The sequence below is a fragment of the Setaria viridis genome, chromosome 8 (assembly GCF_005286985.2).
Source record: "Setaria viridis chromosome 8, Setaria_viridis_v4.0, whole genome shotgun sequence".
NCBI classification, from domain to species: Eukaryota; Viridiplantae; Streptophyta; class Magnoliopsida; order Poales; family Poaceae; genus Setaria; species Setaria viridis.
In genome coordinates, this window is record NC_048270.2 from 33,420,987 (window position 1) to 33,438,756 (window position 17,770).

The 17,770-nt window shown below is 43.6% G+C and overlaps 2 protein-coding genes across 2 annotated transcripts; both read right to left on the reverse strand.

Annotated features, from left to right (window-relative positions):
* Positions 1–7,939: 7,939 nt before the first annotated feature.
* Positions 7,940–9,147, reverse strand: LOC117833574 (xylanase inhibitor protein 2). The gene has a single exon (XM_034713129.2). It carries the CDS (start codon positions 9,064–9,066, stop codon positions 8,083–8,085), a length of 984 nt encoding a protein of 327 aa, XP_034569020.1. The 5' UTR covers positions 9,067–9,147; the 3' UTR covers positions 7,940–8,082.
* An 806-nt stretch (positions 9,148–9,953) lies between these two features.
* On the reverse strand, positions 9,954–14,919 carry LOC117834015 (transcription factor BHLH062). Its single transcript, XM_034713625.2, has 5 exons — positions 14,727–14,919; positions 13,740–13,829; positions 12,246–12,361; positions 11,181–11,308; positions 9,954–10,744 (listed from the first exon to the last, which is right to left on the reverse strand). Exons 2-5 carry the CDS (start codon positions 13,811–13,813, stop codon positions 10,253–10,255), a joined length of 810 nt encoding a protein of 269 aa, XP_034569516.1. The 5' UTR covers positions 13,814–13,829; positions 14,727–14,919; the 3' UTR covers positions 9,954–10,252.
* Between the last annotated feature and the right edge of the window lie 2,851 nt (positions 14,920–17,770).

The window sequence follows — 17,770 nt, forward strand, 5'->3', positions numbered from 1 at the left end:
CTGTAATCAACTAATTTATTCTCCTTAATACAATGATACATAGCCCTCCTGCGTATTCGAGAGAAAAGGAAAAATATGGCAGGTAGATCCATAAGCCTTGCCTGGATTGAAAAATGGGTGCTCACCGGCCCAAAAATAGTAGCACCTTTCATCTTCCCAGACAGTATACGTTTTGAAATCTAAACGGATGCTGCTGCAGCTCATTCCATTATATAATATATGTAATACATCAACTCTCTTCTTTCGGCAGCAAAATTTGGCTCTGTTAAAAAAAAAAAGCAGAAGTCCGTAATAAATAAATCACATCCAAACATATGGGTTAAGGTATCGACTTACTTCTCACGGAAGGTTAAGAAGGTATCAAAGTAAACACACAAGAGATCGATTCCTGGTTTGATTTCAGTGCATCCCTTGTGCCTCTATAAAATTAACCTGCCTGGCCTAATAACTGAAGGAGCAAAGCACGATTAACAACACACAAGGAGAAAAGTTAGCTTCTTCTCCACAGTCCACACCAAACTAGGACCTATTTGGAACAGCTTAAATTCAACTTATGGCCAAAATAAGCTGAAGCTAGAAGCCAAACGACGTATTTTTTTGCAGCTTTTTTTGCGGCGCTTCTCCCGACCACCTCCATTTGTACTAAAACGCAGAAGCTAGTTCAAACCCGCTTCTCAAATAAGCGATATTTTAATATTTATATAGCTTATCTGAGAAGCGCTTCTCACAGTCGTGGTTCCAAACAGGGCCTAGCTGTGCTTGGTCAGCATGGCACATGTCGACAAGGGCACATGTGTTTCAGTATCTTTACAGAAAAGAATACTATCTTGTTATCATGCATGCATATATCTTCGAAGACCACAACTATAGAGATCTTTGTAAGGAATGGATGGTTATTTAGTAATAGGCTATGCATATAAGTTATTTACTTTATCCAATCTTTTTTAGATCATGCATGGTTGTTTTGTAATAACGGCTGGATATTTCACCCTATAATGTAGAGGCCGGAATATTGAACTATTCCTTTATCTAAAAATCATGCATGCAAATATGGAACTTAATTTTTGTTCGTTCATTGTTGCAGTGTGCTTGCCGATTGGTCAACATATTGCCAGAAGTGGAAAGCACAATGAAGCTGTTACAGGCAGGTACCTACCTACAGAAAGAACGACACTGCTGAGAGATTGCCATGCGCAATCCAAATGCCACCGCTGCAAGTTGAGGTGATCAGCAGTACTGTAGGCCATTTCTCTGTCAGCTCTAGCAACTGGTTTTCATCTGTAGTCCAAGAGCAACTCTAGTAACACTTTCAAGTTCGCTGTAGTGCTACTGGCTTTTGAAAGCAATCTCAGAATTGGGATGCCAAATCATTAATTAGGCAGAGGAGGCATTCATGACCAGACGAGAGATATCGAACCATTGGAAGTAGCATACCACACCCAAGAAATAAAGAGATTGAGGTGAATACGTAGATGATACATGGGAGAGATAATAGAAGATAGTGTCATATTTATTAATTTGGCTCAATCTATTCTACAGGATATCATCATATTTCATTCAATTCGCATTGTGATATTTATAATGCATCCAAAATCTATTCTATCGGATATCATATGTATTTCATTCAAATCTGGGAGCCAAAGAATGTATAGTGATACTTGATGGGATGTGGCAGGCAAGATGGATACAGGAGAGGCTAGCTCGTTGCTGTTAGCTTCTTCTTCTTCTTCTCCGACTGATCGAGATCGCCATGGCGCGGCTCCGTCGAAGATGATGGACACAGCAGCAGCTGCTGCTATTCGCATTGCTCTTAGTCATGATCACGTCTTGCGCTCTCTCCTGCAGCGGAGAAGGTACGCATCATGCACGCACGCGTATATAATACAATATAATGATATGTTAAAACTGCTATAATATAATCTTGAGATCTTGCCGGCAGCCGAGTCGTGTTGTGCCATCCTGTGCGACGATGCCAGGAGAAGAGGGACAAGCTTGAGTGCCATGTCATGTACGTGCGCCCGCGAGGCCATGAAGCAAGGGTACAGATATTTTCGCGGCACATGCGAAAACCATGTCACACCTCACCAGTGCTGCTGCACCTTCGCTTTCTCACCCCCGCCGGCGGCCATGGAATAAATAGTGGCGGCGGCGGCGGCGGCGGACGGCGGCGACGGGTTGCTCTTAGCTTTTGCTGGGCAGCCATCAACTCGATCGTGTGCCTCGCTGCTCTAGCTATGTATGGGCTTTTTAGTCGTCTAGACTAGGGAGCATCACAAGAATTAATAATCTTGGCATGTACTCTATGTTCAAGATATAATATACTTGGATCTTTTCATTATAATACTATACATCAAATCTATCTCTGCTTTCGGCAGACAAATTTGACTCTAAAAAAATAAGCAAAAGCCCGTGATAAAAAAATAAATCACATCCGAACATATATGGGGTTAAGGTATCGATTTACTTCTCATGGAAGGTTAAGAAGGTGTCATAGTAAACGAGACATCTGGTTCGATTTCGTACCTCCCCTGTGCCTCTATAAAATTAGCCTGCTTGCTTGGCCTCAGAACTGAAGGAGCAAAGCATCGATCAACAACACATCTAGCAAGATCCAATTAAGCAGAATAACGAGAGAGCTAGCTTCTTCTCCACAGCCCATACTCCATACCACACACTCGATCCCAACCATGGCACATGTCAAGAAGCAGGGCACAGGTCTTGTTCTGCTCGCAGCTCTCCTCGTGGCCATGGTCATCTTACCTTGCAAAGCAGCAGGTAATTAATACTGTGCAGTTCATGCAGCAGGTTATTACTAATTCTTTTGTCCTGCGTGCACTGCTAATAATAACAGCGATTATTTGGTGACAGACTACTGCCACGCGATCTTCCCGTGCTCGGGCGAGACGTGCAGCAACTACTGCCAGAAGAACAACTACAAGAACTTCCAGACGTTCTGCACGCCGGGCCAGTACTACCCCAACTGCTGCTGCCGAGTGCCGGATGCATGAACAGCATATATGTGTGCTGGCAGATTCAGTAGACTGGAGTAGTCTGGATAGCATATTTGTCCTATGAAAACATATGATTTATTAACGCTGCATTTTTCTTTATTTGTGCAAATATCCTTAAAAACTATATAGCTGGGTAGCTGGGCCAGGCCCATTATAAACAAGCCTGCTAGCTAGTTTTCTTTTAGCCGAATACGGCCTGGTATAAATTATGTTTCAGCCCATTCCTTTAATGCCCAGTACCACAAAGTTATTAGCAATGTAAAGCTCAGTTACTGGCCGGTCCAAACATAAAATCTTTTTTCGTTAGGGGCCAAAATTCCATAAAAGTAGCTGCCGAAACTCAATCTTGGAAAAAGTGGCAACAAATAAGTGACATCCAATTTGCATCCTAAGATGGCCAAATCACGATCTGCTTCTTCGTTTTCATGCCTCCCTTGCACCATTATATACCCCACGGTCCAAGGTTATTAGCCATGAACAACAGCACGTACTGGAACTAGACAGACCCAAACACATCGATCCCCATGGCGCTTGTCAAGAAGGGCACTACTAGCTATAGCTCCCCGTCCCTAGCGCTTCTCATGGGGATGGCCATGGCCTTCTTCTCATCTTGTCGCGCCGCAGGTAATGCTCTGATGACAATGATATGTATGCTCATTTAGGTTTCAATGACGTATGCCGCTCATGACAATGATTTGTATGTTCATTTGGGTGTGCCGTCAGACCACTGCCACGCCATCGTGCCGTGCGATGAGACGACGTGCTTCGAGTACTGCCAGAAGTACAATAACAATAGCTTCCCGACCTTTTTCTAATTAAGATAATGGAGAAGTTCCGGCTTCAGACCCTCATGAGAGGGGCATCAGATCGCGATTATTACAGACATACTAGAGTTCACATCACACTGGGTTTAACATTATTAACCAATACGTAGAGTGAAAGACCGTCCATGGGATGAAAAAAAAATACATAGCTCTTGACTCTAAAAACTGGCAAGCCTTGACGATCCCCTCCTTTTGATCATCAGTGTGCTGCAACAATGTCCAGAACCGAAGCCAATGTGTCCCCCTAAATAGCACCTGCAAACAAGTTTTTTACCATTGTTAAACATAGTGTCGTTCCTTGTGAGCCAAATTTCCTAATGGTAAATAATGGGAGGTACCGGACAAACCCTGAAGACGTAAGTCTCTTATATACTGCCATGTGCTAATTTCCTAATGGTAATACATCCTAATCTTCATTTACTGTGTACCTGCAGATGCCTACCATCGACAATAAGTATAACAAGATCGAAGACAAACAAATTAACAATATCTGTACGGACATGGCGAGGTTCATCCTACGCGAGATTTGTCATGAGGATGGAGCATTCTTTGATAAAGATGGCATGTTGATGGCGGACGAGTGCACAAATCTTCGTAGATGGGCGTAGTAGTTTTAATATTAGCGTGGCAAAGAAGCTCTATTCCAAATGTTAGATTTTTAATAATGTGAATTATATATTATGTACAATGCAGTTTTTAATAATGTGAATTATTTATTATTTAAGTTTGTTGTTACATGGTTGGAGATACATGTTTCAATTTGACAGTTTGGCTAAAAACTGGCGAAAAATAAAAATTATAAATAACTCACGGAAAATAATATATTGAATGGGAAAATATTCCTGACAAGCAGCATAAGTACCCGCCAGCACAGAAACCATCTGTTCTGGCGGGTGGCTAATGTCGCCCGCCAGCAGAGAGCGGTCTGTGTTGGCGAACGCCCGCCAGCACAAACGGTATTTATGCTGGCTCAAGGTTGCTTGCGGGTGCGATACCTGATAGCACAAATGTGTTCTAGCCGCCAGCCCAAATGCTTTCTTGTAGTGCATTGAAAAATCTGCTTTGATCCATGTGAATAAACCTGACCGCCTTCCTACCTGACAAATCAAAAAGTACTGGTTTCTGAAAGTGAGCCTCCATTTGGCTTTCTCCGAAATCTCATGGGCGAACTAGAGTGAGGCCAAATGATGCTCATACAGGCTAGAAACCAGAGGTAGTGGTGATACCCCTGAAAAAGTGAGCCCTTGTTTACTTCACCCCCAACTCCTAACTTTGGCACTATGCAAAAAAAAGATTCCCCATCACATCAAATTTGCGGTACATGCATGAAGTACTAAATGTAGATGAAATTAAAAACTAATTGCACAGTTTTGTTGTACTTTGCGAGACGAATCTTTTGAGCCTAATTAGTCAATGTTTGGACAATAATTCACAAATACAAACGAAATGCTACACTGTGCTACAGTGCCAGCACAGTAATTTGTCACCTCCCAATTTGACCAACTAAACAAGAGGTAAACATGTTTACTGAGATTTCACATATGCGTGGCCTATCATTACCTTTTTGCCGTTTCATCATGCATTTCTCCTCGGAGTCGACCAACTTTTGTGTGATCTGGGAGAAAGTACATGCTGCCATTGAATTTCATGGCCCATTCCAATTATGCCCGTACCACCAACGCTTTAATAGTAACTTTTGAGACATATACTCCGCAGAAATGACTGATCGATAAGACCCGCAAAAATGACTATTAAGTTTACGGGATCCATACTCTTTAGGGTTCTTGCATGTGACCTGGATAATGTTAATAGCAATTCCAAAGCAGGCTGCAGGCAACTAATCAAAAAACAATTCTCCTGACCCTTGTGCTCTCTGCTTCCCCACGTATCTTTCCTCCCATTTTGCCGGTCTTTCAACCTTCGTGCAGACTGTGCAGAGTGAACACTTTGACAGCAGAGTGAACAAAGCATTTCAAGTTAAATCTTTTTTTTTACTTTGACTTGAGGTGAGTATAGCTATGTTTAGGTTTTTCCAAAGTTAAACTTTTTTTACTTTGACCAACAATATCTCGAAAAGTAATTTATTTCAAAAAGAAAAAATATTACTAACATCATTTTTATATTATTAATCTCTATGATTATTTCGTTATTCATATCATAATTGAAAAAAATAATTAACTTTGAAAAATTCTAAACGTAGCTATATTTTAGGATGGAGGGAATTGCAATCGGCCTAAGGGGGTGTTCGGGAACACCGTGCTAAACTTTAGCACATGTCGCATCGAATGTTTGGCTCCTACTTAAGAGTATTAAATATAGTCTAATTATAAAACTAATTGCACAGATGGAGTCTAATTCGCGAGATGAATCTATTAAGCCTAATTAGTCCATGATTTGACAATGTGGTGCTACAGTAACCATTTGCTAATGATGGATTAATTAGCCTTAATAAATTCGTCTCGCGAATTAGACTCCATCTGTGCAATTAGTTTTGTAATTACCTCATATTTAATCCTTCTAATTAGCATTCAAATATTCGATGTGATCCTACTAAAGTTTAGCCCCTCCTGTCAAACTGCTTCTAAATCTGTAAATCAGCCCACACTCCCTGGCTCCTGCTGGGCTGCTACACTGTCCAGCGGTACATGTTTACTACTGTGCATGACTCTTGTCGCGAGGATCGGATCTACTTGGTTGAGTTTTTGCTCGAGAGTCGAGGTCGAGACCCATGAGGAGACAGGACGTGAGCGTGCAACACTAAAGAAATTCGCAGCCATGCCAGCTGACTTCATACACGGTCAACTGCATGTGCGCATGCACAAGCTTATGTTGTGATAATCAGAAGCAGGTCGGAAGCAGATTCTTGCTGTTGCAGTACTGTTGCTGATCCTGAAGCTTGGGATAGTGCTGGGAACCATCTCGTTCAGTCATTTTCATTGTATCATTGTTGGGTATTACCACTAAACCTATAGTAGCACGCACACACGCCATTAAATACTTATCTTCTGTAATCTCTATCTAATATTAAAGTGCAGCAGTTTCTTTCGACCGTCGCAGTTTTGTCAAAAAAAATTCTCAACTTTTTCATAATCAACCCGCAGTCCCTGGAATAGTTCTTGATGATTTTGCGAAAAGGTCCCCAAACTTTACTGCAATTGACCCAAAGTCCAAACTTTACTCCTGTTTTTTTGTCCACAGCGCACTCGCCGGCGGCAGCGCGGGACGCACGCCACCGCTCCGTCACTTACGTGGCCAATCCTCCCCGCGCTCACCACGCACTACTGCCACTCGCGCTAGCGCTGCTCCCTCGAGCTGCACACTCTACCCGCCACCTGGACCTTAGGTGTGAAGGAGAGAGGAGGAAGGGAAAGAAAACAAGGAGCCAAGTGTCTCCTTGCAGTCAACCAAGTAGAGCCATGTGCCATCGAGGGCATGGCGCTAGGGAGAGGGGCATCAAGCAATTGAAGGCTCGATTTTGCACTTGATTGGAACGATTTGAAGTGGATTATAGAAGGAAGGCGGATGGAAACGAAAGAAGAGGAGGACGCACTCCTGCTCATGGTGGCCAGAGGCGTTGTGGCCTAGCGCTCGAAGCGGGAATGAGGCTAGGCACGGGGAGGACGAGTGCTTGCCTAGGTGACGGCGAGGACGGCAAGATGCGCAATGCCTGGGCAATGGCATGGGGCAAGCTGCGGGTGGTGCCGATGGACGAAGATGCAACAACTGGTTGGATGACGATGAGTACGAGGGAAATCGAATGAATGGATAGAGCGGAGGTTAAGCGGTGAATTTTTTTATTTCCATATGTGGGTCCCACATAATAAACAGATGACATCAAACCACCCACAAATGTCTTCTACTACTATACTTGCAAAGAGAAGACTACTGGGGATAACGCACCAACATATTGTAAAGCGAAGCCAACATATTGGAATAATCGAATAATAACGTGAGAGGAAGTAAGGACCCATAGCAACGTACGGGTATTTCTGCGTAGTAATTAATAATGGAGGCTATAATACCCCTCTTTGACTTAAAATAAAACACCGAACTCGTCCTCTCGCTCGCCTCTCGCACAATTAACCAAAGAAAACTCTGAACATATAATGCAGATGGAGTCTCTCTTCTTTATTACATCAAAGACAATCTCTCTCAGTGTCCGATCTTATAACACGAGTTCCTCCATTTTTATATGCGGATAACAAACTTTTAACATTAAGCTCCATGTGGACCGAAGGTTTAATAATTTAGCTGCTGCTGATGTAGTGGTTCATCTTGTCGTAGTACCTGTCCCAGATCATGAGCCCTCCATAGTTGGGCACCTTCTGTGCGAACTGCAGGATGCCGTAGTAGAGGTCCTTCTGGAACAGGTACGCGTCCTTGTCCGCCTCTGGCGACGCCACGACGCCGACGAACACCCGGCTCCCCGGGTACGCCGCCGCCCACTTGTTCCACGAATCGAACTGGCCCCACTCGCACTTCAGGTCGCCGCCGTAGAGCCGGACGTGGATGCGGCTGAACAGACCCGTCGCCAGCGCCGCCGTCAGGTCCGGGTCCGGGTACGCGCACCGCACCGTCGCCGTCAGCGTCGCGCCGCGGTAGCCGCCGCGGCTCCTGCCGTGGAGGCGCCTGGCGAGATCAGCGTAGTGGTCGGCGGCGGCGGCGCCGCCATGGTCGACGTAGAAGTCGACGCCGTCGAGCGCCGCGTCGCCGAAGGGGCGGAGCACGCCGGCGCGGGAGCCGCCGAGGTAGGCGTCCCAGAGGTGGTCGGCGAGGTCCGCGGCCGACTGATGGGAAGGGAGGGAGTAGTTGGCGCCGCCGGCGGGCCCGCCGATGGAGACGAGGACGAGGATGCCCTTGGACTGGCAGTGCTTGACGTCGTCGCCGACGCCGGCGAGCGGGTGGCCGGAGAGGTCGAGCGAGGGGGCGACGTGCCCGCCGAAGCCGGTGAGGAAGGAGATGAGGACGGTGTTGTAGGTGCCAGTGTCGCAGGCCTCCCGCAGCGTGCCCTCGTCCTTGTTCCGGCCCCAGAACACGGCGATGTTGCCCGGGCCGGCAGCGAGTGACCCCACCGCCAGCATGGGGAGGAGGAGGACGGGAGCTAGGAGGAGGCTGCACCGCAGGGAAGCCATGGTGGTGTGCGTGGTGGTCCGGTTGCGATCGAGATGGAAACGCGGAGCACGAGGATTTATATGCGAGGAGATCGGGTGCGGATCGAAGAAGATGAGCATATGATTTGTTACCTAACCCACATGTTATCACGTTGCAGAAGATAAGACGCGGAAGCATGCATCATCAGTTCATCACTGAGAGAGAGAGTGGGGGGCAGCGCTAGACGAGCTTGCACACGCTGAACATGTGTGGGGGCGTGTCGGTGGTCAACGACGCTGACCGCGGCGGCTGCGCCAGATAGCCGGCGAGGTTGGCGTTGACCGCGCGCCGCTGGAGCCGACAACGAAGCATGCGGAGAGAGAGGCTCTGTGGAAGAAGGGCCACTTCGCTTCAGGGCTCACCGAGTACGTTTAGCGGGGTTTTCTTTTTCCAAAATTTAGTTCGAAACAGTAAGTTAGAAAAGTTAGTAACAAAATTTAGTTAGATTAGACAAAAAATTGTTGGAGCAATAAATGTGATAGAAATTTCTTGTAGAAAATATGTATTAGTAGTTTGGTCATTGTAGTTTTTTATTTTGTGCGCGTGTAGCTAGCTACTCTCGTATTGGTACACCAACTTTTGTATGTCCATACACTCGTTTTTTGGCTTAGATTAGAGTAAGTATAGTTCTATGTGATACTCTAAAGAGAACTATACTCGTTTTTCTAAACTAGAACTAGAATAATGAAGGGCCGAGGGCGTATGGGCTTTGAATTTACTAGTTGTACTGGCCCAAGCTTATTTAATTAAAAGAGCACAGCCCAGTTAGCAACAGCCTATTATTTGGCAGGTATGCACTATCCATTTTGTCAAGTAAAAAAAATCATCGCATGTGCTTTGGTTTCGCCCCCTGAATTATACTTGGAGTTACCAAGCGCTCTAACATTTTAGATCTTTCTAATTGTCTTTTTGAACAAAAATAAAGCAGATATTTCTTGACAACATATAACATAGCACAATAATGCTGTTGAATCAACTATTTCCGAGCACATATATGAGCTGGCCCGCCAAATATGGCTGGGAATTTGCAGAACAAGCGCTGGCCACAGTTCAGTACAGAGTAACTATAACATTCCTGAATCAGTTTGATCAGCATCAGAACTAAAGGCAGACTGAGTTTGTAGAACAAGCGCTACAGAGTCACAGTTCAGTACAGGGCACCTATAACATTAGTTCTGAATCAGTGAAGGGAGGGGATTCTCAGTATTTACAGGGCAATCACTACCACCAAATACTGATTCCAGCATCAGCAATCTGCTAAGCATTTCACCGTTCTTTTCTTCTGCCCAACACACCGCTGCTGCTTTCTTCTTGAGATGATTGTGTAAGGCTTAAGCAAAGCTGCCCTGGCAAAGAATCTGTCAGGCTTGAAGAGTTGGTTGCTGCGCTTCTGATGCCTGAACATTCATGCTCTGGTGATGAGGATGTCCCTGGAAAGAGCTGCAGCTCCTGAGGCGGCGGTGCATAAACTTCAACATCATTGGCAGAGTGATGCTGACTGTGCACTGGTGATACTGTAGTCGTTTGATGCGCCATGGCTACAGAGCTTAAATTAGGAATGTTGCCCCACATGTGATGTGGCATGGGGTGAGTCGCCAAATCAGGACTTGTAGCGTTCGCCACTGGATGTGACATCCCAGGACTGCTTAGACTGAGACTGCTACTCCCCATCCTTGCACAGAGATCGTTTGCTAGTTCTGATATTTGGGATTTGAGTGTAGCATTCTCCTCTTGCAGCTCGTTCTTCTCTGAACTGACCTGTCAATCAGTATACTTTAGGCTTAACAGGTGCAATACAGATAGTAATCTGAAACATCTACCAAAGTGTTACATCAAACAAGCGGTGCAATTAGTGTAGTAGCCTCAAATGAGAATGATGAATAGTTAACTAAAATCTATTGAATATGTCAGTCAGTTTCGCATCTCCAGTTAGTTTCAATGAATCATTTGCTGGACTCACAAAAGATAATATGTCCTACTTTTAGAGGAACGACTCAAGCTAGATGTTTTTATCCTTCTCAACAAGGAAAGTAATAACTGTAAAATATTGGTTTTAAAAAGTGTGCAATAAACCCCTTTTTCCTTTCGGTCTATAATTTGTCTCCATCCTTTGACAAACACAAGAATTCATGCAGCATATAGCATTTCAAAAATTTTCATCAAGAATATAAAGTGCTTGAATTCAGAAACTCACATATTGTTGTTCCGATAGAAGAGCAGATTGTTCCTTTCTAAGAGATTCTACTTGAGTAACCAGATCTCGCAGTACTCGCGCAGCATCACCTAATACCGTGGCTTTTCCTGTATTTTGTCGATCAAGATCTGCAATAGCAGAACTATGTTGATATGTGCCTTAGTTATTTGTAGCCAAACCAACAACCCTAACACAGAGAACTGTAAAATAAAGGCAATGTTCTGCAAGCAACAGGAAGACATGATATTATGCAATCATATTTTATGGCACATGATGCAAAGCAGAAAGCACCAATTTTCATCATAAGTATGCAGTTCAGCAGATGGCACTCCCATCAGAATACACGAGCACATGGTACATCAGCAAGGATTATCCACAGTGGTGTTCCATTCAAAAGCACGGCATAACATTAATAGATTAAACATACATTAACTTTGAAGCAGTAGCAAATTTAGAAGTGCCGCAGTAGAAAATTTAGAAGTAGCACTTTGGCAGCCAAATTAGCAGTTCTTTGCATGGCAACAATCACAAAAGTACTCAGTACAGATGGTGCTAGCATGCTGATGTATAAGACGACACAAGGATATCCTTAATGGCATGGCTTATTCAAGACGCAATAGTATGATTATCCATAGAAAAAGGAGAATGAAAACAACAGAAGCAAAGGATTGCAAATAGTTTTCAGAATCAATAAAAGGAAACTTGTAGGGGCTAAATTACAAGTTGATGACAACTTCTGGCTTTAATATTTTGTTCTCAGAGTAACATTAACATGGGGTGGAGCACTCAAGATGTTCACATGGGGTCAGTGGACCTTTTAGACAGGAATGGAAAATGACATGAGTTCTCTAAGGTGACACATTGATATACCAAATGGTGCAGATATACTATGCACATGGGTTCTTGAAAGAAGAATATAAGCTAATTTAATTTATAATTACAGTCCTCACTGAAAGTGCATGTATCCTGGCTCAAATGGAGAACAGAATGATGGAATCTAAGTGCTGATGCTGATATATTCTCAAGAGAGTAAATTAATTCTATAACGTAGCATACTGTACCAACCTAGCATACTGCCGAGCTCAAGAAAAAGTTCATTTAACTGATCACGCTTGAGCTTCTCTCGTTCAGCTTTATGAGTTTTCTTTGGAGTCTTTTCCTGAGATCTTTGATCAAGAGACCTGGAGCAGAATTTTTTTCAGGAAACAGGGGAAAAAGTGCAGCAGCAATAAAAATGGGTAGGCTGAGTGAGGGGGTTAACTACTACACTAGAGCAAATAAGTATGAGAAAAGAATGGACAGGATTATATTTCAGAATAATTCCAATGCTGAAATATAAAAATAGGCAATTTAGAGTTATTATCAGTTAAGAGACTAGGTAAATCTGAACTCCAAGAGATCTCTGAATATCAACTTCGAACAAAACATATTCTTAGTGTCAGTATCATATAAAATTGTAAACTGACACTTGTTTCTTTGATTTTCCAACTTGATTGAGATTTAAAACAATAGCATTCTGACAACAACTACTATCATATATAGATCTCATTCTAATGGGGCAAATAGTGACCTATAAATTTCACTAGAGGTGCTAAACTGTAAACCTGTTTTATGACTCTGTCCCAGAGCTTAGAGGTCCTACTACAGGATTAAAGGAGCAGGAACCCATCTGCACAGATCTTGTCCTACTCCTGCACAGTCTTTACTCTTTAGTTCTATGACATTTCTTCTGGTCACTTTAATATACATGTGAGTTATTCTTTATATGTAGGGAACTTTCCCTATCAAATTTTGTTGTGACTTCAGATAAAAGGATCACAAAATCTAGGCAGAAAAATAAAACACACAACTTCCTGTGAGTTCAAACACCTTAAATCATTAACTAGTCTAGCTTTTATGTGCATTCAGGTGAGAGTGACAAGCCTATGGGACCAGATGAGCCTGCTCACTTATGAAGCTATAAAAACAAACAACTCCATCTGACATGGAAAATGGCAAGCAGCAGAGCGACTAGCCAAAGAACTTTAATAGGTGAAGAAGAGAACTAAGTCAAACTAGAAGGTAGAACAGGAATGCAAGATTTAACCATAAATACTTTTTTTTGCCTTTGAAACATCTATTCACAGATCAGTGTAGCTTATATTGTGCATGAATGAACAATTCTCATTTTAATCAGTGTACCTTGCAGTAGATCAAATGAAGAATGTGAGGATATTGTAAGTATCTGATGGACATTAATATTTTGTATGCAAGTGTTTTTCTCTACAACAATCGCCCAAGATAAGTAGTTGACTAACAGCTGATGCAGTAGTAAATGCACTTAGGTTCATCTTCATGGTAGTTCATGATCATTTTCTTCTATGCCTTTGTAGCTATATACTTTAGACACTACAGCAAAATTCATAATTTCAGAAAGATACATGCAACTAGAGCCGGGAGATGATCTAAAACAGGAACAAATACGGTCACGTGCGTTTTAGACTAATCAGCCATACTGTAAAAAGAACAAGGATTACTGCTATGAAATAAGTATTACTTATCCTATAATTAGAGGCTAACCCATGAACAGGCGTCTCAGCAGCAGCATTTGAACTTCCAGGTAGCGAATCTGAGCTTTCTGTGTCAGCCACCATTCCCAGATTAATGTTCCTGCATCATAAATGGATATTTAAGCACTAAAAAGATGAAACTAAGTGCAATAAAAAGGCCAGCGAATACAGGCTGCAAGCTATCAGAGCACCAAATTCAATCCACTTAAAAACTCTGGGGTTTGATGGGAAGCTATACCACGGCATTATCAATTGCTCACAATACCACAAAGAACTAAACTTTTAACCCCCTAAGAAAAGAAATATGAACCAAAAGCACTGTATGTCTCAAATAATTATATGAGCCGCACATAACCACATCAAGAAATAAAGTTTATGTGTGGGCTTGGGACAAAGGATCAGACCGACAACACAAAAATCCATCTGAAACTGCATCAAGAACTCAATTGCTAATTGCTAGTATTACTACCAATTGCTCCAATAACCTATCAAATACGGCCAACTTTACCGATCCAACAACAGAAAGAATCCTCAGGACAGTAGAAGACAAATCAATCAATCTACTCTTTCTTTTGCAGCAACAACCAAAAACCATGAGCTGCTCATGCAATCCATCACCAAGCTGAAGCCAATCCAATCCTACTAACTTTATCCGAATTCAATCCACACAAAGAATCCAATACAGACACTTCAAAGCATACCAAAGCAACCCTGTAACACACCAAACAGACCCCTTCTCCCTAAAACCCTCCTCAAGAAACCGTCGTCTTTCTCTCCTTCCGCAGCAGCTAAACTAAGAACCGCGCAACCAATCCAACACCCATATCAAAGCACCAGCTTTCGCAATGAATCCATTTGAAACTAACCCAGTTTCTACTACCCTTCCTGCTCCGTACCCACTGAGCCATGCCCGCACAAAGAACCGAACCAAGCTTTGGTCCCCCACGCCCACCCAAATTCAGATCAAGACAAGAAACGATCTTTGCGGCTCGGGTACCTCGGCCTCGGCGGATCTTGATCCCCAGCCAGGCGATCCGCGGCGGCCGGCTGGGGTGGCTGACGACCGGGGATGGAGGGTGGCCGGATGCGCGCGGGCAGGTGCAGTGCAGGGGACGGCTGCCTGGGGGAGTGGGGATGGAGGGAGGGAGGCGAGCACACGCACGCGGGCGCGGCGAGCGTGTGGCGGCCACCCACCCGCACACTTGGGTGACCCAGGCGGCAGCGCGGCGACACATGGCGTCGCGGCCGGCCCCACCGGCCACGGGAATTCCCTGGTCGACGCAGATATGGATGAGGAAAAAGCTCTGGTACTGGTAGGATTGGATCGGGACTGGACGATGAATGAAAGCTCCCGGTGGATTGGGATGGGATTGAGTTGGTCCCATCCAGGTCGCTTCATTGATCTGTGACACTGTTTTGCCACGTTGACATGGAGATCAACTTTACTTAGCTGGAAAAACGAATTATTATTACTAAGACTGTTAATATAGCTCAAGAAATAAGAAATATGCTTTCAACTAACCAGTAGGAGTATATCTAAAACTAAGAATATTTTAGAAACTCCGTAGGCTAAACGCGTGATAGCACAATTTTATGTGTACCTGTTGAATATCGAGTAATTTTTTTTATGGCAGCGTATTTCGAACACCTACGCTCTAACCCTCTCCACCGACCACCCCTGTCACCACTACCTTGCCTACGGTGTTTCCAATATTGATGAGCACTTTGGTAAACCCGTGTTTTCACTCGTGTTCCACTACTTCTTTTCCTGACTCCTCCGTCCTCTGTGCCCTCAACCCCACGTTCGTCCTACCCTTCTTAGTTCTTACATGCCTCCGAGTAAATTTATAGCTGAATTTTGCTACAACACCAACCTGTTAACTCGTAGTGCCTCTTCTAGCCAATGTGGAAGCGGTGGTCTTCCATCTCCCTTAGCCGGTAGCGGCGCCGCCTCACCCTGCGTCACTAGCCACCGTGGAAACGGCGGTCCTCCGCCTCCTGAGGCCGGTGGTGGTGCCATCCCATCCTGCGGCGCTAGCCACCATGGAAGCGATGGTCCTCCACCTCCTGTGGCCAGTGGTAGCGCCGCCTCCTCACCCTGTGTCGCTACCCACCATGGGACCGGTGGTCCTCCACCTCCTGTGGTCGGTGGTAGTGGTGTTGCCTTACCCTGCATCTGTGACCACCTTCGGCGGCCTTTCATTAAGCTAAGAAGAAATGTGAGTATACACAAGGAAGACGCAAAGAGGGACAATATGAGTCCACCTTGCAATGGCCAAGTGGTTAGCCCTTTGAGGTAGCATCCCCCTATTTATAACAAAAAATATATGCCTTTGTGATGAAGTTTTGATTTATTTTGGCAATTGCATGCTTTAGAAAATCATAGGAACGACACCTAAGGGGCTATGTGGCATTTACATGTCATGGAAGGATGACACATGGACACCTTGCCTTTATTATGTGTCATGTATAGCTTTGTGATTTCATAAGTTAACACATAAACTAATACAATGTATCACCTTATGGCATTAATATTCTAGCAATTTGGATATCATGCAAACTTGTGAATATCTGGATTTTTGGGGCAAAGTGTTTGGAGGGACTTTTGGAATTAATCCTTCTAAATTCTAAAAATAAAGATTATTATCTTTTAGACCTTCTTGAGAGATAGACTTTGCTTTTGTGCCCTTGGTATGTAGGGCACCAAGAAGATCTAGAAGCCTTCCTCTTCTTTTCCTCACTTTTTGCTCACTTTCTTCCTCTATTCATATCAAGGGTGCTCATTTCTCCGCTTTAAGAAACATTGAATCCGACCACACCCATTTTAGATGGAGGCGATGGGAAACTAGTGAAAATGGTGGGTAGAGTGTAGGGGTAAACGAGGGCAGGCATCTATGCTGGTGCATTGGGAATATCTTGAGCAATGGAAGCATACACAAGTGGCTTCTATCTTTGTTTTTTTAGAAACATAGTATTGAAATAGACACTAATATACACGCACCCACACCTATAAACACATACAGAGACTATGCCATTATCGATTCTTAATATTAGTGAAATCATCGTAGGCACCTTAATAATGACGAGCATATCCTCTGCCATTGAATAAATAACAAGTATTAATGAGATACAAGTTATGCTTGGTTCTCAAGTAGGAGTAGGCACCATCTTGTAGTTCACTAAACCTTTATATAAACCAAACATCTATCGGCCCTTAGCCATGTCACCATGTTTTTAAGACCCATATAGACCTTAGAAGCTAGTGATGCACTTAATAGATAGCTCCTCTTTGCCTTTGTTTTTTTAAAGAAAACATGAAGAATTTGTTTGAAAACAAAAAAAACTAGATCTTAGTACTTAGATATTGTTATTTTCAATGGCCGGAAAAGGGATAAGGATTTCTCCTTAGGACACGAAGAAACATAGTGCAGGGAGGCAATATAATGTTTGTAGAAACAAAATCATAACCATATAAATATTCATGTGAGCCCAATAAAATCATATAACAAAATTCACACCACATGAAACTAATTGGATCATAAAGGGGCAGAGCTAGTTGAGCTAATGGCAAGGTCTTCTCTACAAGAGGATGGGTTCTAAAGTGTCAGGAATAGTGAATTTCCACTGAATTTACCAAACATCATTAAGGTCCATTGATTTAGTTAAAGACCTCCAGCTCCACCGTTGATCACGATGTGTGAATCTCATAATCAATGAGCATCATAGAAGAAATAGAGGGCGTAGTAGTTAGATAGTATAATTCAAGCATATATTCAATATACACGAACAAAGTGTAGTTCAAAGCATAAATAAATTCTCTAGATGGTTATAGAGTCCTCTGCGGAGGAAGATTTCTGTGCTCCAGCCCCATCAGGTGCTCCCATGCACCGGATAGATGGCATCAGTTGGATGCAAGACGGGCGCACTAGATGCATGTACTTTTGCATTTTAGCACTTGTGTTTTTCGCGAATCAACCTGCAATCCAAATAGATGCACATCCATCTTGTGCATGGGAGCACCTGACGAGGCTGGAGTACATA